Source organism: Lagopus muta, chromosome 5 (assembly GCF_023343835.1).
Source record: "Lagopus muta isolate bLagMut1 chromosome 5, bLagMut1 primary, whole genome shotgun sequence".
Classification (NCBI taxonomy): Eukaryota; Metazoa; Chordata; class Aves; order Galliformes; family Phasianidae; genus Lagopus; species Lagopus muta.
This window is the reverse complement of record NC_064437.1, coordinates 25,309,593-25,333,456: the sequence shown is the minus strand read 5'-3', so window position 1 is coordinate 25,333,456 and position 23,864 is coordinate 25,309,593. Positions and strand designations below refer to the sequence as shown.

The 23,864-nt window shown below is 37.8% G+C and overlaps 1 protein-coding gene across 8 annotated transcripts in view; it reads left to right on the top strand.

Annotated features, from left to right (window-relative positions):
* Positions 1 to 23,864, top strand: part of RALGPS2 (Ral GEF with PH domain and SH3 binding motif 2) — a 110,517-nt gene that overhangs the window by 77,729 nt on the left and 8,924 nt on the right. For 6 of the 8 annotated variants that reach the window (XM_048943812.1, XM_048943808.1, XM_048943814.1 and 3 more), the window contains 9 exons: positions 1,328 to 1,465; positions 2,388 to 2,478; positions 4,827 to 4,894; positions 5,233 to 5,368; positions 6,235 to 6,386; positions 14,710 to 14,764; positions 18,396 to 18,473; positions 20,031 to 20,136; positions 20,654 to 20,746. In XM_048943812.1, the coding sequence (XP_048799769.1) occupies positions 1,328 to 1,465; positions 2,388 to 2,478; positions 4,827 to 4,894; positions 5,233 to 5,368; positions 6,235 to 6,386; positions 14,710 to 14,764; positions 18,396 to 18,473; positions 20,031 to 20,136; positions 20,654 to 20,746 (917 nt within the window). The remainder of the gene's footprint in view (positions 1 to 1,327; positions 1,466 to 2,387; positions 2,479 to 4,826; positions 4,895 to 5,232; positions 5,369 to 6,234; positions 6,387 to 14,709; positions 14,765 to 18,395; positions 18,474 to 20,030; positions 20,137 to 20,653; positions 20,747 to 23,864) is intronic. The other 2 variants (XM_048943815.1, XM_048943816.1) reach the window with 1 other exon arrangement.

Genomic DNA, 23,864 nt, shown 5'->3' with positions numbered 1-23,864 from the left:
CGCATGTATGTGTTGATTTTGGAGTGATGCCCAGAGTTTCCCAGCTCGCATTTGAGGGCTGTACTGGTTGGGTGCTATACAAACACGACTGCTGTTCTAGTGAGATTGTATTAACAGCCTTCCACCTGTAAAGCCACGCTTTTTGTTATGATTCTGGTCATACAAGTCTGAGCATGAAGCAAAATATACTTTTAAAAATTCCCTATGACTGAAACAAGTTTCTCCAATAATGTTTTCAAGTTTAGATATTTTTATAGTCATGTAGGATCTCTATATTGTGAAAGATGTAGAAGCGCAGTTGCTTTTTAATGGCAGGATTAGTTGGTCAGGGTGTTTCATTTAATTGGGCTGAGAAAGGTTAGGCTTTAGGTGAAATTCTAGAGATGGAGAATGAAAATAAGCAAAATGAGCAGTGTATCAGTAACAGGAACTCACACGGAGGAGGACTCGCCCCTTGTGCATAATCAAAGGATGAAAGAATGGTGAAATTACGATGCTGGTGAGGAAGAAAAAAGACATAAGACTTGAAGACCTAAGAATAAGGTTGGGTCTTAGCAGTTACGGTGAATAGAAACTGCACAATTCATACTGTGTTTTAATGCATGCACTTCTTGCCTAGTTAACTTTTCCCGTATTACAAGTTGAGTGTGAGTTTTCATTCTGGTTGAGGAGTTGTAGATGAGATGTTTTTTACTTCTGTTGCTTTTTTTGTGGAGGAATTTTGGAGGAATTAAGTAGTAGGCTCTCTAAAAACCTTAGTCAACTTAATCAGGTATTTCAGCATTATGTGATTACTTCATAATTGTCAAGGGGAATTTCTTGCTGGTAGCGTGGCAGAAGAATAGGTTCATGAGTAGCTGTGTGTAATCTCAGATAGCTCTTGTAATTACTTCGAAATTTGGAAGGATGCTGTCAGTGTTCAAGGCAGCTAGTGCATGCCTGGCACAGTGCAGGAGGAAAAAAGGATCCTTTCTGTCCCGCTGAGACTTTCTGTGCCAGAAAACCATGTGCCTGTGCCCATGGCGTCTACAAATACAGCTGAGCTAGGGGTACAAAAACTAAGGTCTAAGTCATGGAGCGGAACTTAGATTCAATCCCAGACAGAGGAGGTATGGTGATGTATCTTCTCGGAAGTCCAGGCATTCTTACTGTTTTACTTTGAGGTCTGAAGGCTCTCGTACATCTTGCCAAAGATCTCGGGCATATCCAAAATAACCTACTGAGGTAATTTGTCGATGAAAGCAAGAAATTCTTTGAAATATTCTTTGCAATTTTTTTCTGGTAAATGTGAGACACTAAGGAAATCTTCCATTCTAATCTTGCTCAGGTATTTATCTGTCAGACTTGACGTACATTGATTCTGCATACCCATCGACGGGGAGCATTCTGGAAAGTGAGCAAAGAACAAACTTAATGAACAACATCCTACGAATTATCTCAGACTTACAACAGTCCTGTGAATATGGTAAGCTAGCGTGTGAATACTGCGGTGTTAAAGAGCAACCTCAAAAGCTTTGATATTTCTCTTCTGTAATACTATGCAAGCAAGGCGTAACCCTTTCGTATGCCATCATCTTTCTGCCTTGCCCTCTCAGTTCAAAAGTGTAAAAGTTTATTTGGATGTTGTTAGTTATGATAGAGCATCAGCATGGGATAAAAGAGTAAAGTTCCCTTTTCCTTAAGTCGCACACACGTTTGCAGTACGTACATTCTAGAGAAAAATGTGGAATACATTGCATTTAATAGTAGTTTTGCTGGTACATGCAGTATAACTTACATCTCTGTGTTCCATAACTTTATGATGATTTCTAAAAATATTAAGATTGCTTTTGGAGTATTTCTTTTACTGGAGATAATAAAAATGTGTACAGCTTGCCTTTTGGACATTTACAGTGCTGTTCGTGCATCAGATAAAGTACTGTTTCTTCAAAGGTGGTCTCCCTCACAGTCCCTCTCTTCAATTTCTAGTGAAGTTGTAAAGCTGCATTTGGGATGGTGGAATGTGATATTAGCAGAGGATTGTGGCTCCACTGAAAGCTCAATATAATGAGAATGTGGTCTGTGAAGGAGCCCTCAGATAGAGTCCTACAGGTTTGAAACTTCAGTTTGGCCAGGGGTTCTCTCCCACATCTCACTTCCACATAATCTGATAAGCAGAGCAGCTCAAAGTGCTCTACAGGGAAACATACTTGGTTTATGTAAGTGGAGAATGTAAACTCAGTGCATGAGAATTTGGAGGACTACAGAATTCAGGAGCAATAGAAACTGTAGTTTGTACCTCTGTCTCACATTAAAAGGTAAGTGATCTGTTTCTGCTTAAATACTTTCTGGAAAATAACTTTGCTTACTGAACGGTACGGTGATAATGAATGTCATCTGTTCTCCAGATATTCCTCTGTTGCCTCACGTCCAGAAATATCTAAACTCGGTTCAGTACATAGAAGAACTACAAAAGTTTGTAGAAGATGACAATTATAAGTAAGTATGAAATGCTGTAACTGACTGTAATTCATGACAAAAGAACTTCAGAACATAAAGCCTGTCACTTCTAAAATTCTGCTTACAGCAGGCAATTGCTTCCAGAGCATCTGTTGCAAGTTGTGAGGTTACAGCAAGGTCCTCTGGTAAGATAGGATAACAGCATGCTGGATGGCATGGTTTCTTCCTTTTCTGTCTGACTGTAATTAATCTACAGTCCTCTAAGTGTTTGTTAATGAAGAGCCCATCCCAGTGGCTCACACCTAATGCTCTGTCGTGGGGTTCATCTTACTGGCTGAGCAGAATGCAGATATACTTTGTTCTGATGAAAAATGACGCACTAATCTATGCATCCCGGTCCCAAGTTCTTACTGAAGGCTTTCACTTTTATAAATCCCCATTTTTTATTTTTATCCTTGGGTTGGGTTACACAGTGCGAAATGTGTAAACACTTCATTTTTGAGAATCGAGACATTGTGCATCTGACTGCCCCTCCCAAAAAGTGTGCCACCTTAGACAGAGGCGTCCAATTTCTTAATGAAAAGATTATTACTGTATTAAGTGATTTGGCATCCAGCAAAAACTGGGGGTTGGAAATCTCTGGCAAGAAACAGGAACAAGCCCCGAGGATAGGAAGCGACCTGCAGCAGATCTGTTACATATGAAGAAGGTTTCTGTTTGCTACTGGCTGATCTGCTTGAGGAGGTTCCCCACCCATTCCCATCCTGCCTGCCCAGGAAGTTTGTCACCTTAGTTGTGCTGAATCAGTTGCTTGTGTAGCTGCATTCTAATGGTGGGAGTGGGCATGCTTGCTAAAGGGACAGATTATCTTTTCTAAAATAACAATTTGTTAAATGGTAAACTGTTTATAGGTCTAATATGGATTTATTGAAAGGCAGTAAGTAGGGACCCACGTTTATGGCAAAGGATGGTTGGCAGGAGTTTAACCACCTAACTTCCTTTCATGTGTATAATCCTTTAAGATTTGTGAGTTGTTCTTTGGAGCACGCTATGTGCATTTTTGTGCAAGTATCCAGCCTTATTTTTTTTCACCAAAATATTCTATAGCCTGATTTAGGAAGTGTTTCTTACTTATCACTGAATAAAGCTTTGTGGTCAAGCACTGCAATTTAAAACAAACCCTCAAGTTGAACTGCAGTGTCTGATTCTTACTGGCAGATTCTTTTCATGAATTCAGTTTCTACCTTCCTTCTTCCTTAGGCAGGAATATGTACTGAAGGGAATTTTATTGCTGAAGGAGCTACAGCCTGTTCACCCTGTACAACCCAAATTTTGATAGCAGGGAGACTGAGACAATTGAAAGTAGTACAGAAACGTGACTGTTGTTTAGAAGGTCTGAGTAGACGTTTTACCTGTGGGCCATGTATGTCTCTAGTCAAAATGTTTTCTGTGTGAGAGGAGTGTATTCTGAAGAGCCATTGTTACTCTAAGTAACTGTTTTACTTCTTATCTCCTAAAGTGTCTGGAAAAGGCTGAAACTGAAGAACAGTCATTGTGACTCGAGTCCACGTTTTTTCTTACTGAAGGATTTTATTTAAGAAAGTTGAACTTGTAATCAATCATTGCTGAGCAGTCTGGTGATGGGAGGGAAAGGAACTGTCAAACTTCAAACATAACTCTCCCTAAAAATAAATAGATGCTTTTCCATGCTTACTAATTTCAACGATTATAGTTCTGCAAATTGTGCAGACGAGATGTTAGATATTTATAGTCTGCCTCCTTTACAGTGCTATTGAAAATAGCATTTAAAAATGCCTGCTGTAGAAAAAGCTTGAATTATCGATGCAAGCAAGTTGATAATATATTTTATGAAAAGCCAAAGAAGGATTTTGGCCTTTGTAACAGTAAAGACAAGTGAGTTGGCCCACTTCATAGCAAAAACAAAATCTTGAGGGTACAGTGAATATAAATATTTGTTCCCAGGCAGGGAGAATTGCTCAGGTTGGAAAAGACTTTAAAGATCATCAGTAGAAGTTGCAGCGCTTTGCTGTAGTGTAAGTTTTGCTATTGGTTTAAGTCCTCCTTCAGCATGGTACTGCTTGTTCTGGTCTGTGTGAGTCAAAGCTATGGGTTCATTTACTATATTATGCCTTGACATGTTGTATTCTAAGCCTTGAGCCCTGCTGCAGTCATTTTTCCACATGAAAGAAAAAAAATGTTTGGATATAACGTATGCTAAACACAGCTGCAAGATGTATGCTGACATCATATTGTTTCTTGCAATGACAAAACCAAGAAACATTCAATTGTAAACTTACATATGTATCAAAACTCTTCCTTTTGCACACCTCTATTTCCTGCTAATTTTTAGTTCTCCTTTGGTGCAGACTTTCGTTAAAGATAGAACCAGGTACCAGCACCCCCCACTCTGCTGCTTCCAGAGAAGATTTAGTAGGTAAGTGCTCAGTACCTGTGAAAAGACTTCGTGCTGCCAAATTCATTATTTTTGAGTTGTGATTGTGTAGCCAATTTACTTTAGGCTAATAAAGAAGCATGATGTCTAAACACTGTACATTGGTAATGAAAATTCTGAATTGGTCTGTAAAGAGAGAGGTTTTGTTAAGAAGCTGTGTCAGTTAAATATCAGTAGGAGTACGTCATTAAATTTTGTTATGGGGCACCTCTTGCTAGTTGAGTTTAGAAAGGTCTTTGCAGCTTGTCCACTGTTTTCTTAGAAGTATCCCTGATAATAATTCTAATATTACTTGGAAGTAATGTTGTCTTTGTTCCCAGCCTCTGAAGTTGGAGCATCGCCACAAAGTGGACGGAAAAATGTTGCAGCTGAAGGAGCCTTGCTGCCGCCAACACCCCCTTCACCTCGGAACTTGATTCCGCATGGGCATAGGAAGTGTCACAGCCTGGGATACAAGTCAGCATTTTATTTAACCTGAAAATCCTGAGCCTTCTGATGTATTATCTTTCAGTATGAAGGCTTTGTTTTAAAATGCTGTGTTTTGTACGCAGTATTTCACTTGCAGATCAGTTCGTGCCTAGAGCTCAAATTCAAAACGGTAGTGCTAGTGTCACAGCCGATAATTAGTTAAACTAGGAAGCCTGTGTGTCTGCCTGAATAATAGCTAGTAAATTAGTAAAAATAGATTTTTCTAACTGACAGAACTGCCATTGAGTTTATCTTATTTCAGTTCTAATTTTAAAAAGTAATTCTCATTTCTATTCTTGTAGTGAGAGAGCTCCTTTGTAGACTTTTATGACTTTGCATATTGGTGGTATGAGTTTCTTGTATCTATCTAGTTGTGCATCTGATATTTTGATAATTACCTCATTGCTTCCCTTCTCATTTTTTCAAAATGCAAGAAGGTAACTTGTCTGTAGTTCATCTTTAACCTTCTTATTCTATAAGCTTAGTTGCTAGATGCTCATATGAGGCTAGAGTGAAATTCTGAAGTTTAATCATGTGAGTGTTACATAAGACAATAAGGCCTTTCGATATTAAAAATAATTCAAGGCCTTCCAATTTTCTCTTGGCTCAAAGAGCACTGTGTAGTTTTGACACTAGCAGTTCCTTCAGGTAATAGTGTTCGTGCCCTGTCACTTATGTAGTGTTGCAGCTCCCTATGCCACCCGTCTAAATGCGTGTTTGCAACAATTTATCACTTGCACCATGTTTTTTGTTAGGCTTTTGGAACACGTTGCGTGTTATCCTTCAGCATGTTAAAGCAGTGTCTTCTGAAATATATCAGAGATGATGTAAGTTTTCTCATTATTTTTTCCTAGTTTCATACACAAGATGAATACAGCTGAATTCAAAAGCGCAACATTCCCTAACGCAGGACCAAGGCACCTGCTGGACGACAGCGTCATGGAGCCTCACGTCCCATCGAGAGGGCAGGCAGAAAGCTCCACCCTTTCTAGTGGAATTTCAATAGGTGGGAACTGTAAGCATACTTGTGCAGTAAATGGCCTTTCAGTAAGGATTTTAGCATGGACATTATGTGCAGTGGTTCTATTCTAAAATACCAATTCTACTTTAAGCAGACTTGAGAAATGTAGGTGTGGGAAAGGTAGTATAAATTGTACAGCATAAACCACAGGGTAACAAATTATTAAAAAGTGGGCCATTATTTTTATAGCCTCTTAAATGATACTCCCCTCATTACCTCTCTCCTACCTCATGGAGTGAAGTACACAACACCTTTTCATAGTTTTTTCTCTCTTCCAGCTTCCCCCCCCCCCAAGTTGCTCTGAATTAAAATGGTCTCAGGGTATGTATTTGAAATGCCTTATAAAACTGACAGTGAGAACTGTAAGTTGCTGACAGTCTTTAGAAGCATAATTGATAACTGCCTTTAGATCTTGGCAGGAGCAGATAGCAATTTAACCTTCAGGTACTTCAAAATGTCAGAATAGACTTCATTTTGATAAATTATTTATCTTCGGATATTTAAGGTATCCTTTTTGCTTCCTGAGTTTCTGGTGGGCCATAAGTTGCTCTTTTTTCCTGTTGCCCTCAGGAACATAAAGGGAGGGGAGGAGAAGGCAAGTGCTTCTCAGATCTACCTGACTGCAGCCAGAGTTGAGAAATTAAACTTCTGTCACAGTACCTTTTCTTGAAATAATTTGTTTGGTAGGGTGTTTCAGTTTTTTTACACGGTTATGGTAACATAGGATTTTTGTAGTGATATATCTTTACTTGGATGATGTAACTGTAGAAAGCACCTCTGCTTTTTCTCCCCCAGCAAGAGAAACAAGGTCATCTATTTTCAAATTATCGTTTTCAGGAATTGCTCTTGTGTTTTACTGAGAAGAAAGCCATAATTTGAGCAAACACCAGATTTTTGTTGTGAAAAATCAAATACCTGGGGGCAGTGATTTTTAAAATTATGTTAATAAGAGAATCCGTGGCACCAGCTTAAATCAGAGTAGACAGCTTCCGCTATTAAATGTGTACTGTTTGACAGTTGTCTGTAGATTGCCTGCTCTGGCAGAAGTTGCCATAATCATCCAGCAGGAACGGTGGTGCTTTTAAGCAGCACACAGCTCACATTTCTCTGGGATTGCACCATACAGGAGATCAAAGGTCCTCATGCAGTTTACTGTCATCCTAGAAACTTCTCAGCATTATGCAGGGTTTAGGTAGGAAATACGACTTTGAGATGTAGCATTGTCATTTTCTTAGTGTAGTTGATTTGAATCCTTAATGTGGTGCTTTAGCTGTTTACTTTTGATGTTTTCAGTCTAAATAATACAATAAACTTCTACAGATGATCCTTCTCTCAGGCTAGATTATTCTTTTGCTTTCATTAGAGTTGAGCAGGAAAGGTTTGCCAGAGTTGACAGGCAGTTTTTCATATGGTATAATTTGGAACCTGTCACCATCTAGATGTTTTGGGGAACACAGGGATTTCCTATTTGGTCTAATCTGTGGATCTTACAACTTTTTGTATTGCTTAGATCAACCGTCAACTGTCAACTTGATAAGTCACTCTTACAAGCTGGAATAAATTGCCCCCTTTAGAAGACTTTTAAAATCTCTTGTAAAACATCAGCCTTAAGTGTTCTGCAGAAGATCACCATTTGTGGTTAGAGCTTCACCTCTTCAATTCTCTTCCACCTCCAATCTCCCTTTGTTCAGATACTTCAGGTTTTTATCAGTCTTTGACAGAGTCCAGCATCATCAGTGCTTTTGCTACCTCTTGATTATAAAAATTTCTGTGATGCAAAAGACAGATAGATAAATACATAAAAGAAAACAGAAATGCGTATATAGAGTAAATTATATAGAGGCTTGCAGTATTTATTAATGGAGAATTCTTGGAACTCTTAGTTGTCTGGCATTCTGTACTGCTGCCTCAACAGTATTTAAAGAAGTCGATTGAAGCTGCTTAAGTTCCTCCATCAGGTTTGAAGTGTTCTGTTTACTCAGTACTTGGAAGTTGTACAGTCACTGCACCAGAGGTGGTTTAACAGGTTCTACACAACTTCAAAAGATGGACAAGAAAACTTCTGAAAGTATGCACTGAAAAAAGTGTTATTCTTCTCTCTGCACATAAATGTGGATTTAAGCCTGTTGCTCTGGGAACAGGACTGCCTTTTCTTAGATAAAAGCCCATACAGGACTGAAGTTTTTGGACAAATGATTCCTCTTCAAAATGTGGCTGTTGTTTCTGATACGCCAGCAGCTTGAATGTGGCCTTAGTGATGACTGCCACTTCACTATACATTAAATCACTCTTTTGTTTTGAGGCTCAGAGCTGTTTGAACTTTTCATTTTGCAAATCATAAAATCTTTTTAGCATTTTGTCCTGATAATTTAAAAAATCATCCATGTCCACTTAATAACAAAAAAAACACATGTCTTCACAGGCAAGCACATGTGTGTGTAGGTTGAAATGTTATCAGCAATCTCTCCATTTTACTTGCCAAGTGGCACAGTAATGTAGTATGTAATGCAGTATGTGTGGGTTTTGTTTTGACTGAGTGTATGTGGCAGACATGGGGAAGAGCTGGCACTGCCCTGTGCCCTCCCCTGCACAGTGTTCCTATGCGGTCTGTGCTACACACAATCATCTCATGAAAAATATCACTAAAAATCACATAATAATGTTTAAGTTCGTGATCATGTGGGGCCACGTGTGGCCTGCAGGTTGAACATGCCTGATTGAAATCATTGGAGCATGCAAATTTCTTTTTTGTCAGACCTCATGCTGGTTGCCTTTTCTGCTGATTAACAACTGTCGTCCTTTTGCAGTTCAGAAAAGCAATTTTTAAACAAAGATTCTCCAGTGTACTGCTTCTTCATATACTTTAGGACTCTTTCCATTTGTATTTGGCCAGTTATCTATGATAGAAGCTTTCACTCAGTAATCAGCAGATCAGCAGCAGTATCGTCATTGTAGAGTAACGTAGCCAGATGTGCAGCTGGTTCCGTTGCGATTTTACTGAGCAAGACCAGCAGTGCTGCAGATATTCTAAGCAGAAGAAACACTAGAGCAGGCATACTCAATATGAAGTTGGAAATGTTTACATGAATTCAGAAATGTTAACAACAGAGATTTGTCTCATCTGAGGTTTAGACATTCATGTTTTCAACAGCTGCATTTGAGCTAGTCATCTGGAGCTTTTTATAATCACGTGGAGAGATGGTATCTTCAAGGGTGTGATTCATCTCATTCTCAAGGGGGCAGCTAAAAAAAGCTTGTATGACTCTTGTCCTTAAAATACTTCAGTTCTTTGGATTTCTTTGGATCACAGAATCACAGAATTGTAGGGGTTGGAAGGGATCTTCAGAGATCATCGAGTCCAACCCCCCTGCCAAAGCAGGTTCCCCACACCAGGTTGCACAGGTAGGCATCCAGGCAGATCTTTTACATCTCCAGAGAAGGAGACTCCACAACCTCCCTGGGCAGCCAGATCATGGTTGCATTCATAGGTAGCGTAAATCTTTATTTTATTCATAAGGTTATTGGATTTTTTTTTAAGAATACAATTTTCTAGCACTACCTGATTTACTTATACTTTCTTTTTTTTAATTCTTCACATACTCAAGTGTCTTCAGGTATCTCTGCAGCATTGTTTACCTTCATTCATGTTTATAGAAGTTTGGGATTTCCAGCACGGTTCAGCCAAGCTGTATTCTGCGTCTGTTTGATTGTTCAAATAATTCTGCAGATGTGAAGGGAGTGTGTAAAATCACCTCTTCGTATATTGCTTCTGTGTGGTTTTTCTCCTTTTACACCAGCCAGCATACCAGATGCAGGGTAAATTTGCCTGAGAGGTTTCTGAACATGCATTCTCATGGGTACACCAGTTAAGTGTTGTTATAAAAGTAAGACCACAGAAAGAAACAGCTGAAATTGAGAGTTAAATTTTAGAAGCTTAAAAACTCAAAGAACACACATTTCTAGATCATATTTGTAAGAGTTTCAAATGCAAATTAAGTTTTAACTTTGGTCTTTTCTTCCTAGACCTTTTTTTTTCTTACTTTCCCTAGTCTGCAGTGCTATGGGTGAAGGTCTGAAAAACTAAAGCTATGAAGCATTTGTATTTTGTTGTGTGTTCCAGTTGGTCAAGGATAACTTGAGCCTTTATGTTAATGCAATCAGTGAAATTAATGCCGTAGTCTAAGAAAGGTGTTTGAAATCAATGCAAATTAATGTAAGAAAATGGCTTTGTGGGAACAGTACATTTGGCAAATCTGAACTGGCATAAAATGCTTACAAGGCTATCAACTTCTTATTGAATTCGTCTATTAATTCTCCATCATGAAGCAATTGAATCCTACAAGAGATTATATTTCTCTTTGAATAAATGAAGTATAGGTGTAGGTATACAGCATGCATATTTTCAGTTTTTTGGCAGCCTTTACAGTAGGGAAGAACTCTACACAGCCAGTGTGTGTTTGAGTCTTACCCCATCGTGTACTGTTCAGGTGTTTAGGACTCCTGAGTTGTCAGCAGTCAGATGGAGAAGGTCAAAGTTGGGTAGGATTACAGGCAGAAGTAGTATTTTCTTTATTTTTTATAATATTCTTTTCACACAAGAACGTAGGTGCCAATCTCTTGCTGTAATTGTGGCTCCCCCTTCTCTGCTGTTGTGAACTACTACTTTCTTAGGGATATGGTTTAAATAAAAAAAAAAAAAAAGAAGCAGAGTTGTGAAGTTCTTCAAATTAAAAATGTGCAGCTGGATACATGGATTTGAGTAGAGAAAAGGGACGTTCAGCACCCGGCCTTCCCCAATCCTTAATAGTGTTTGGTAGAGGGCATTCACTGTTTGTGTTTTGTGACCAGTGCAGCTGTGCACAACCTGTTTTTGCCCCATCTGTATCCTATGGCTTCTGTTCTTTTTGTTAGCTGGATGAAAGTAGTTACTAGTTATATTTTATGTCTGTGTGTTGATTTTCTGGCAGTATATTGAGTTATCAGTCAGTCTTAACACCATTAGTGTTGAGCTCCTTAAATTTTGTCATACAGTACATGATACTGAACAAGTTCAAATATTTGAGAAATTTTGTTATAGTAATAGACTTAACAAGGCAGAAAGTTTTTAGGACACAAAGCCCATCTCCATGGCATTTGCTAGACTGTACCATGCTGCAACAATTGAGGATCAGGCCTACTGACCAGTATTTTATGTTTTTGCATTAGAATTTCAAGCTCTGTCAGGTCAGTCACTGGCTATAGTGACTGGAGCTCTGGAAACACTGTGTAACTGGAGCCAAAAGAGTGTCAGTTGCAGATTTGAGAAGGGGAAAGAATTTTTAGTCTGAATACTTTTTAAGCTCTTTGGGGTTGGTTTGTTTATATTAACACCTGTTTAACTTTGGGGACTAACTTATGGATAAAGGAAGCCTGTGTTAAATGTTCCATATCCTCAGACTTTCAGCAACGAATGGATGCTGTGATTGGTGGGAGGGAATGGGTATGCCATGGTCTAGGCATTCCCTATCACAGGAGTGGAAGCCTAACCTCGCTTTCTGGGTGGCTGCAGCAGAGGCATGTGTATGTGTATCTAGAAGTGCAACCAGCAAATTCACTTCTGTATTCAGCTGCAGTTCTGGAGCTCTGGGTAAGCAATCCTGAAAGTTCTCCACTGATTGTCAGCACAGTGAGCGAAAGCCCATTTTAGCAATTGCTGCTGTTCCTGGGGAAGGAAAAGGCCTTTCTGCTCTGTAGTATTTGTGTTATTAGTAATAAAGGAAACTAGAAAGATAACAGTATGTGTCAGGTGGTTTCTTAAATCAAACCAGAACTCGTGCAGATTACTTAATAGAAATGATTTGAACTGCCTAGAATTTCTTGTTAAGTTTAACCTGAAGACCTGCTTGAGGTTGTTGGAAAAAAAAACAAATATTGAGTACATACTTGAGAAAAATTTAAGAAGGTGATATATTTTTAAAGTAGTGAATGAATGAAATATTTCCAGTTGAGGTGGTGGTTAAATAGTGCACTTTAATGTTTAAACAGAATTTGGCTAGGCATCTAATTTTTAGTATGTTAAACAGTTCCTTTCACTCTGTTTTGTTTTGAATTGAGGGATATAATACATCTTTTTCTTTTGAGGAAAGTTTTTTTTTTTTTTTTAATGTATTTTGTTATGCAGAAAACGTTGAGTTTCTTAGAATCTGAAAGAAGTCCCATTAGATACGTTCCGTGTAACTGTTAAAGAGAGTGAGTTGAGAGCTAAAATTCAGCTGTTTCCAGGTTTCTATTACAGTTCCTTTGAGAACAACATAGGCATCTGCATAGCTGGGATGGTTATTATGCTTTCTTCTAAATTAACATTGCTTTAAGAAGTGTCATTGCTTTATCAACGAAACCTTTTGATTGAGCCCCCAGAATACATGCAAGTTTTCTCACTGTTCTGAATGTGTCACAGGGATTATCACTTTCTGAAAGATGACGTTCCAGCTCTTCAGCAGTGGTTTGTTTTGCATTTCTAAAAGCAGCACTTGCTTTTAAATGTTTTTGTTAGAATACTTAGCATAGTGTTTGATATATAACTCTCTTAGCAAAGCCAATGTAGTTAGCTTCAAAATGTCATTTCGGATAAAGTTTTAACATCTCATCCTGTTCAAATATTTATTAAAAAACCAAACCTTCGTAATACAGAATTTGTTGTGCAGTTACTTGAAGTAAGAACTCTTACTCCACTGTAGTAACAGTGGCTCCTAGATGTGCTGTCCTCACAGCTGCTGGATGATGCCATCTATGGTGACTATTTTTCCTGGAGTCTTGTTTAAGCTGTTTCTGTTCCATCAGTCCCTTTACAACCCAGCTATTGTGAAACAAGACACAGTGCAGAATGCATGTACAAATCTAAAGGATTTGTACCAATCTGCTATTCCATAAAGAGGGTAAATAATCAAGAAGCATGAAATCTTCATAAATATGGCAAAGAAACAATCACAGACATGAACTGTACAGCAGCTGCCTGCTGCTGTAACTTTTAAGTAGTTAAATGCTGAAGCATGTAAGTACTTAAATATTAAGAACACTTCTAGAAAATGTTTAGTCACCCCTTGAGTCTTATACTCCTCTTTCTTACAGCAGTCTGTGCCTGGCATAGGAGCCAGTATTTCCACCATCACTTTGTTGTCTCTTAGCTGCTTCTACCGTATAAGTTACCTTTAATGTTAGTTTGAAGTAAGCTAGGATGTTCCTTTCAGGGCAAAATCAAGGAGAGACAAATAATCTAGTATTCCGTGGAGAACTGTGCTAGATCATGTTAGTAAGATGTTGAGCTAATGTTTGGCAAGCAGGCTAAGTTGAATTGGTTGGCAGGTAAAAGCATGTAGTTTCTCTTAAATTTTGCATGGAGAGAGGTACAGCCAGTGCTGAGACTTTCATTGCTCAGACTGCATTGCTCCTGCTGTGTGAGAATTGCTTCCATCTTTACTCTGCATTTACTCAAGAAATATACAGACTGCTTAACTCTTCAGGGCACAACTGCCCTCCTGATTTTTCTGCATGAAATCACAGGGAACTTGTTATTTTCAGCCTTTCTTCTACTATGGGAACCCATAAGAAAGGCATGTTGATTCAGATTGGTTTGTGTTCTTGTTTGTTTGGTTGTTTTTTTTTTAAGTTTGTCTGAAAGTAATTCTAAATAACTTTTTTAATATATTCAAGTAGGAGAGCCAGCAAATTTTCAAGTCAAAGTGCCAAAACAACAGATCCTTCAGCAATAAATCCTCAAAAGTGCCTGAAAAAATGACAGAAATTACTTGAACAGCATAAGTAGAAGTAGTTATAAGTACTGTAACAGCTAAAATTGTACCTGTTAAAGCCGTGAAAGAAAACAGATATTTGCCAGATACTTCCTTCAGGTTGTTGGAAAGTAAATAACAGATTTGTATGCGTATTGATTAATTTATTTGTTTTCACTTTTAAGAACACTAGATGTGACACTACCTTGTCAGTTTTTAAATACTTTTTAAAGTGCATGTGCTGTTAATCAGACAAATCAGCATTTACAATCGTCCTTACATTTTCAAAATGTCCTTTCTCTTATTAGGTAGGATTCCTTATGTTTATCTTCTTCACGTGCACCTAGGTGCAGTCCATTTTAATCTCTACTTCAATTTCATGTGAGGTTCCTGAAGCAAACCCTTAATCATTTTCACTGTAGTGTTTTGGTGAAGTACGTTATGCATTTAATCTTAAATATTCTGAGGAGAAACAGCCAGATCAGGAGTAGTTGAGTTGTAGATGATGAAATGAAGTTATCTTTCGTTCTTATTTTTTCAAGGTAGCAGTGATGGTTCTGAACTCAGTGAAGAGACTTCTTGGCCAGCATTTGAAAGGTAAGAAAAACTTTCTCAAACTGCATTTCTTTATTGAAATATTACTGCTTACAATCTCTCAGTCCTGAAAACGATGTTTTATTTTAGTGATCTGTAGATCACTTGTGAGAATTTGAGAGCCAAGGTTAATAAAACTCTAAAGAGGAGTGCTGAATCTGGTAAGGCAGCAGAGAAGTACCTTCTGCTCACTAGTAGTTAAAACAGAGTTTTGTCTAAATGAATGCGTACTCATTGCGCAGATTCTTCTACACAGATCAGCCTAAAAAGATCTTCTAAAAAGATACTTCTAAAAAGTATCATTAAACCCCAAAATGATCTTTCTTCTTTTATATATTTGCATGTCTTGTGTATGGTATTCATGTAACCTGTTGATTTTCACTTTCTTTGAGATACTTCATCCAGTTTTGTTCCATTTGTTCTTGTCATTGACATCTTCACTTGGTTTTTCTCCCATGTCCTCTTGAACCCATTGTTACTTGCCTCCGTTACATAGGAAAGCACAGTAACAAACCTTACGTCTTTTGTGGTTCAGAATTAGTATCTTGCCCTTATCCTAATACCTGCAAATACTTGGCTATATTGCCCAATTTAGTCCTTTCTCATGGCTTTTGAGAATGTGGAAGAAGACTAACAGCTGCATCTTATAGAAAAAGTTGGAAGTTTCATCATCCCACAGCTTGATAAGATGTGCATAAAGTGCTCAGTTTGCTTCCGTAGCTTGATTTCAGGTTATCCATCAGCTTCAGAACTGCCTTGGATGACTTCTACCATGCTATGAAGACATGCTTGTTACAAGTTTTTTAGTTGAAGAGACTTGTAGTCAGGAACTGTATCACAGACTTTGTACTATTTGAATTTAAGCAATTCAAGTTGTGTTACTTTAGGGCTGAAAATTTTGAAGATCACTCTCACTGCCAAAGGTGAACATTAATGTGCTATAAATATGATTATATGCACAAGGAAACACCATCAAGGTTTCATTAGGTAAGAAATAAGAACATTCCATATAAGCACAGAAAGAATGTTGGGTCAGAAAAGAGATGTGTAACTTTTATGTGCTCTCTTATGCAATGTGAAATTTTCAGAGATTCTCATCTTACTTGAACTTCAAGTTCAAGTTATTATTCAATCAAAAATTTTATGGGAAAGCTTTAGACAGAAGTGATGAATTCAGCTGTGTGCTCCTCAAGTAACAACAAAAGAAAAAACCTTAAGTTTTAGTAAGTCTCAATGTGTATCTCATGATTCTAGAGAACAGCAGCACTCTCCAGGATTGTTTGTGTGGACCTTTGAGATAAAGCAGGGTTTTTTCCATCCATGTTGTGAGGAGAACTGACTGGTCCTGACTTCTGCTAGTTAAAAATATTGCATTGTGTCCAACATGAGTATGTTGGAAGATTATTTTTTTTCCTCTAAATTCCCAATTCCTTCAGTATTTTCCTTCCTCCTGAGAAGGGCACCTTGGTAACTGCACTTGAAGTTCCATGTTTTTGATGACAAGTTCTCTCCTTCTCTTCCAGCAAGGATTGATTTCTTAACAGACATTCAGAAAATGTGAAATTCCTGGCTATGCAACAGCCTTGCATCTGTTCTTTGGTTTATAAGATGCTGAAGTATGTTGTGAATTTAAATAATAAACTGAAATGCAAATATTAAGATGGTACGATCACTAGAAAGAACATCTTTGCAATTTTTATCAGTCTGGCTACCACTCTTAAAAGAATTATTCATCAAGGCATAAACATTAGTTGTCTGGAATTGACAGATACTGGCAAACAGGGGTGCAGCCAGTGTTCCTAATGACTGTGCCTATGCCATGCAAGTGGGAATTCAATATTCCCCATTTAGAAATAGGATCTTTGGATACCAGAGCTCAAATCAGCATAACAGTAGAAATAAAGTAGAAATAATGTGCCCAAAGGGAAGAAATGAGATGCATGTTTCCCCGGGGACAGAAGGAAGTGTATGGAATACCAAATATTCTTGTCTTTTTTTTCTGGCCCTCCAGATATTTTTAACTGGAAGATGCAGAAGGGAGGAGAACTGGAGTCTCTGTGGTGGTTTTTTATATTTTAAAGAGTAAACTTACTTTGAAACTTGAGAGAGCTTTCAGCATTGGAGCGTCCCTTTAAAGTTAATCAAAATTACTCCAAAGAACTTAATTTCCAGTTTTGGCAGTGTATCATTTTAAGGATAGTATGTGAAATGCCACTTCATTCTTATTAGTTGTCAACCTGAGTGTTTCTGAGTAGATTTACCTTATATAGTTCAAATCCAAGAGAGATGCCCTCCTTGTTATGCAAAAAAGAATTGTAAGGTTAAGAAGAAAACTTACTTCATTTGCATGTGAAATAGCTGTATGCATATATATGCAACTCAGTTAGTTGAAGTAGAAAGGTTTTCTTTCATCTTAATTACTGCTTAATTTGTCCAAATCTTGAATGCTCTTTAAAAACAAAAAATATTTCATACATTCTAAGACATCTTTTATCTGCAGCTGGTGATTCATTAGTACCATGTTGGTGATTCCTTTTGCAACAGAAGAAATGTTTCATGTGGTTTCAAAAGAAAGCCACGACAACAATGAAATCATTGTTTTTCTCATTCAATACTTTGTACCTTTACTGCATCTCTTTTGTAAGACTTTTACTTTTGGGGGCTTTTTTGCCTGCTATTCTGAATCTGGATTGGAACACAGCAGTGTTACTTCTTTAGACTTCCCATTCCCATACCACCCTGCCCCTATAAATGCACCTTTGCAGTTAATGCAAGGCGTTTCTGACAAGTGATAGGTTATTTGTTAGGTTTATGCTATCTAGGAGATATTGCTTGTAAGCTTCTCACTCGTGTTCTTAATCACCTGCTTTCTGCAGAATTGGATTTCAGCATAATATGTTCAATTTGAAAAAAATGGATGAAAATAGGAGGTGGGAGAAAAGTGGACGTGTTTCTGTTGATTTAAATGGAATTCAGTAAATTCTCAGTTCAGAAAATCAACTTTCAGTAAAGCAAAGCAGTATTCAAAACGGAGGCCTAGAACACAAATCCTAGATAACAGGATAGATCAGATTACAGGTGCTAAAATGTGAAGCCTGTGCATAAAGCTGAATGTTGATATGAATTGGAGAATTGAGATGTTGCTTGGATTCCTTCAGTGTATTGTAAGAACAGTGCTTGTCAGTCAATCCCAAGATATTTTGGTAGAGCTTTTGATTCCCTTCAACCCAACAGCTTGTGTGTGTGTGTCTGCTCATAGAATTAGAAATGTGTTCTTTTTTGTAGTAACATCTTAGTCAAAATTTTAAGACATCAATGTTTTATTAATATGCCTTCTTTATAGAGATGTAGTTTCTAAGCTGTAAACACAGGCTTTTCTCTCAACGGTCACCTTCAGTGCTGATAAAACATCTCAGCATCATGAGTTTTGACAAAGTGAACACCTGTTCAAATAAAAGGCATGGTATCTACCTCTGCATGTGTTTTTGTAAATAAAATTATCCTGGTTTTTATGTGGAAGAATTGGCTTTGTGATACGGACACAAAAGAAAATTACTAAGCTGTTTTAGCAGTCGTGCTGTTTGTGTGAATAAAAGTATATGTAATACATACAATTTATAATGGAATCCAACAGGAACAGGTTGTACCATTCTCTCGGTCCGGGGACAAGAGTGTCACGAAATGGCTATCGAGGCCACATGAAGGCCAGCAGGTACAATCCCCACTGCACACAGAGGTGTCAGACTTTCCCTCTGGTGTTGGTGATTTGGTTTGGTTTAATAATTAAGTGGTGTTTTCTGATGTTCTCTTTTTTACTTACATGTCCAAATAAATAAAGGTAAAGACCTTTTTTCTTCAAACTTAAAACTTTTTCCTTCTGTGACTTAATCTGTGTCATCATAAGGGCTTTTGTTCATTCTGGTCTGCAAATCCCAATTCTGAACCACTGGGTTTCTGTATCCATGCTTAAAGGTATTTTACCATTGGTAGCTTTTTATCTGCGTGCCACTGTGTAGTAGTGTTGGTAGTTCTGCAGACAGCAAAGTTCCTTCTTGTGCTAATGGCTATAGCACACAGAATGTTTTCTTTATTAGTGGTTATGTATTCAATTCCCTTTCCCCAAGACAAGTGAGATGGTTAAACAGAGTAACGCATGAAATTTGGTCCCAATTCTATATAATACAGTGTTCTTTGAAAGCTGATACAGTGATATGACTGATTCTTCTGAGTAATTAAGCATTGTCTGCAGCTGTGTGGCACTGTAATTGGGAAATAACTGGCAGATAACTATGCATTTTTTTCATGTTAAGAAGCAAGCATTGTCTCACTGAGTTGAACTCATGTTCCCATCAATGTCCAAAATTGTCTCCACATCCTCATCCTCAGTAGGTGCTGCAATGAAAAGGCTTGCTGGATTTCCAATTCACCTTGAATAAGTGCAAGTGCAAGACGGATAAAGCAGCAAATGCTGTCTTACTTCAAAACAAGTTTCAGATGCTGCATGACTTCTTGGCTTTTCCAGAAAGCTGCTGGTTTCAGCATTGAGTTGTTTGCTCTGATTGACACTTACTGAAATGATTCCTGTTGTGAATTTTTCTGATAGAAAATGTTTTATGCTCCAGTCAGCTTCATAACTGTAATAAAGCTAAGTTTTATTTTTCAGTGCTGTAGCTGGCATTTGTTTTTTGCCCTTTGCTCCTGTATCCTATGTGAGTTAGATCAGGATGAGGAGCACACCAGATGCATTAAAACACCTTAAAGCTGTGGTTTGGGTTTCTGCTCTTTATTACTGCTCCTGCTCACTGTTCTTGCTCTTGGATATTTTTAAAATTGTGCATGTTTGAGCTTTTGCTTTGTTTTCTGATGTGCTAATGATTCCAGTGTTTCTAACAACAACAACAGAAAACTGTCAATCTTTCTTGCAAGGACTGAAGGAGATGTTCTAACACAGAGAGCAACAGTACTCCAAATATTTGCCAGTTAAATCAATTGCTCTTGAATTTGAGTTGTTCTAGGCTTTAATTCTTTTTTTAATTAAAGACTACCTGCTTGGCTAATTTTTCAGATCACTTTTGCTTGTGAGTGTAAATTCCACTGCAGCAATTCCACGTAACAGCCAAAGTCTTTTTCCACAATGAAGTCTAATAAATAAGAAGCTGGCAATTATAAATTAAAATACAGATGTTTGCAGTAGTTTGAGGTAATGACTGGGGAACTTCACTAGGAAAAATATATTCTTTTCACACACTTTTTCACATGCTCCTTTCAGCTCTCTAGAATCTGAAGATTTGGCTGTTCATTTGTATCCAGGAGCAGTTACTATTCAAGGCGTTCTCAGGAGGAAGACTTTGTTGAAAGAAGGCAAAAAACCCACAGTAAGATTTATTTATTTATTTATTTGTTCATTTACTTATAAGAGAAAGAAAACCCGCACTTTCTCAGTTTCTTCCTTTGCTCAATTGTAAGTAAAATAAATGGCAAGCATGCAATTGATTAAAGTGTCTGAGTTCTCCTTTGCCTTGCCGATAAATGTTAGGGTCAACTGCTAGATTTTGAATTCTTCTGTTTGGTGGATATTCAGTTTATGAGGATACACCCATTATGTAGGAAGTGGAAGAGAAGTGTAATGCAGCTTAAAATCTTATACAAATACTGGTAACTTTAAAGGTGATGAACATGTTTCATCTTCCTGAACAGCTTATCGGTAGGTAATAACTCTTAAGTGATTGCACTGCAATTGTCTGATTAATTACAAACCAAAATAAGTATTCATGTCAAAGGAGTATGCTTTCTGGCTATGCATAAAATGAAAAAGGAAAGGGGCAAGCATACTTAAGCATACTTTAACATTTCTTTTGTATATTATGCTTGTTTTTTCCCCGTTCTCCCTAGGTAGCATCTTGGACAAAGTACTGGGTAGCGTTGTGTGGAACCCAACTCTTTTACTACGCTGCAAAATCTCTGAAGGCCACAGAGAGAAAACATGTATGTAAAACAGGCATATTTCAGTATCATTTAACGACATTAGAATATGATTTCCTGATGTAAACCTAGAGATAAGTTTTTAATATGATTTCTAGTGACTACTATCCTGTGTTCCAGTCAGTCGGTTCACCTCGTACAGATATGCCCTACTAAAGGTATCATACATGCTTATGTGCTACAACAGGAACATCTGCTTTGCATATGCCATGAATTTGTACATCTGTAAAGATGGAAAGTATGTCATGGGGTCTGCCTGCCTTTTTAAGGTAGAAGTCATATCTCCTGATGATTTCTGAATCTTGCGAGAGTTTGCTACTTGAAAACCAAAAAGTCACTGAGAAATCATTACATACAGCATTAAACACACATCAATTTCTCCTGATTTCACTCATGTGGTAAAATGAGACTACTTTCTTTTTCCATCTCATCTCATGAACTGCAAGTGACTACAAAACACTTCATACATTGCACAAAGAGCTAGCACATCACATGATGCTGGCTTTCCTTTCGTCTGCTGCAGCTTCATTTGAAGGAATCTAGAAATACTTTGCTTAAATGGGAAAGTAATAAAATGAATTTTCTGTTGCCGTTCCAGGGATGTCATGATGTGCATAGTTCACTTCTGTTTTCATTGGTTAATTATAATGGAAGAGGATGAGCCAGAGATTCTGCTGGGAAACTGGATAAAATTTGAGATACTTGAGTCTTTTTCCAAGTTCGTTCGCTACTTGGAACCATTACTTATAGTTGCCTTGGCCAGTGTTTCAGTTTAATTTATGACAACTGTCACTGAAGAACATTTGCTTTGCATAAAGTTTATGTAATTTTAGAAACTGAGATGTGCTGCAGGATCCTAGAAGGGGGACTGTCTTTTTTCTTTTTGGTGCAAAATACAAGGATTTAATCCTAACGTGTTTATGCTCAGAGGGCAAAGATTTGAAGCTTAACGTTTCTGACTTGAAGGCTCCTGAATATTTGAGTTTTCTGTTCCATTTGGAAAGTTTGTATCATGTATTGTCTTAATCTACAAAGCAGTTGAATGTTTTCCACTTCTACTGGAAGCAAATAATTAAGAAGCAGTCTTCTAATATTCAAAGTAATTTAATATTAGCTAATTATTGGTGGAAAGGTTTCTTTGCCATATCAACTGCCTCACCTGTACTAGTTTTGATTGCTTAGTCGAAAGCTAAACATATCCTCCCTAATTTGTTAGTTAAGTATGGCAATGCTGGTATGACCAAAGTCCTGTGAGCCAAGCATTTTGTCTCCAGAGCATCTTCAGAAAAGTGCATCTGTATGAATGCATTTACCTCTGCTATCAGTGAAAAACATATGGAAAGACTGTCTCATTAAAAGTAAGCCAGTTGCAAAGTGCAGAGTTGTAAACTATTGTGAGCAGAAATGTGAATTACTAAAGCAAATGCAAAAGCAAGAACTGAGAGAAAACTTATGCCGGCATAATGTCACTAACAATTAATTGCTAGTCGTTCTGAAAACACAAAGAAATGGAAATCTTTGTCATGTCAGACTTTGCGCTCTTGTTAATGATGTGATGCCTTTAGGCCTTATGCCAGAATTACATTTTGTTTTCTTTCAAGAACAGAGCATGCATCTTGTAAGTCTCTCCTGTCCGCTGTCTGTTAAAATACCGAATGATGGAAGAGTTGTACCGTATCTGTACCTATTCAATCAGAAGTTATTTTGAGATTGTGTATAAATATTTTAAAACAATCTAAATGGCAAGTAGGTTTAGAGAGCTTGGAAGAATTGTTTAGCTGGTAGTGGTGGTGTTGGGAAAGTCAAGGTGTTGAATGTTTAGGTAGTCCATCTGTTTATCCACTTTTTCAGAGTAACAATTTTAATAACGTAGATCACTTTGCCCTTTCTTTAGGAAGAGTAAATGAAGTAAAAAGATAGCAAACATGGAAAAAAAGATATATTTTTTTTTTAATTCAAGGTCAATATCTAATCTGTTACTGCAGGAATCTTTTGTCTTGGAGTGTGGTCATATCCATTTAATGCCCATTTAGAATGCTCTTTCAAAAATTATTTTCTGAACCTGTTGAGCTGACTGCTATCTCCCAAAGCACTGATTTGTTGCAATACTTACAACAACTAAGCTGCTACAAACCGAGTGTAGTGTCTAAGAATTAAACATCTCACATTCTTTTCTTCCCCTATTTATCTGCCAGAGGATGAGCTAGCAGACCAAACTTACAGACTGAGGCTAGGACATACACAAAATGATAATGCTGGCATGCTTCTGACTGCTGTGAGCACTGAGCTGAGTTTGAGCAGTATCGGGTCCCTAGGGAAGGGTGATGGAGTGTAGTGGTAGCAGAGAGAAATGGCTGCTAGAGCATGTTGGCTTGGTCTTAATTATATGTTTAATTATGTATTTATTTCACTGGTTGTTTCTGTGAAATTGGACTGAATTGTCCAGTACTGCCTTGAGTTTGTGCACAACTGATGTCTTGCTTTTAGCTGTTGAGGGCAGTGAACACAACTTGTTCTGTTCACAGATGCAAAGCATGTTGGGAAGTCTAGGTCAGGATTTGCTTGCTCAGGTGCAGGGATGATTAAAATAATGTAATACCTATCAGCTACAGTTTGGGCTGTCATTTATTTTAAACAAATCATTCACAGTAGGTGCACATGTACTCAAGAGCTTATTTATAGCTCTTTATGGTGAAATGAAGGTGAAAGCTTACCTAATAACTCCTGTAGGAGGTTGGCAAAGGAGGGGGAGAGGCTCCAGTTTATTAAACAGCCTAATAATAGATGGTCAGAACTTTGTTCAGCTGATTTACTCGTGTTGCACTTCTGGTACAGCTTTTGGTGGCTGGGGTATCAGTTTCACTTGAGGGTAATTGTACAGAGGCTCAGCTTTTGTTCTGAAGTCTATGAAGAGGATTTCTCAAGTGTCGCGCCCCTGTTCTCATTTGTCTACAATTTCAGAAAGCAGATTTAATTGAAGAAGAATAAATTGTAGATGGTCCACCAGCTGTAGACAGTTGGTGTATCATTACGTGCTCACTATGCAAATTCTGTCCGCTTATATTCCCCAGAGATCCATTCTGCAAAATAGAGCTTGGAGGCTAGATCTGGGTAGAGTTTT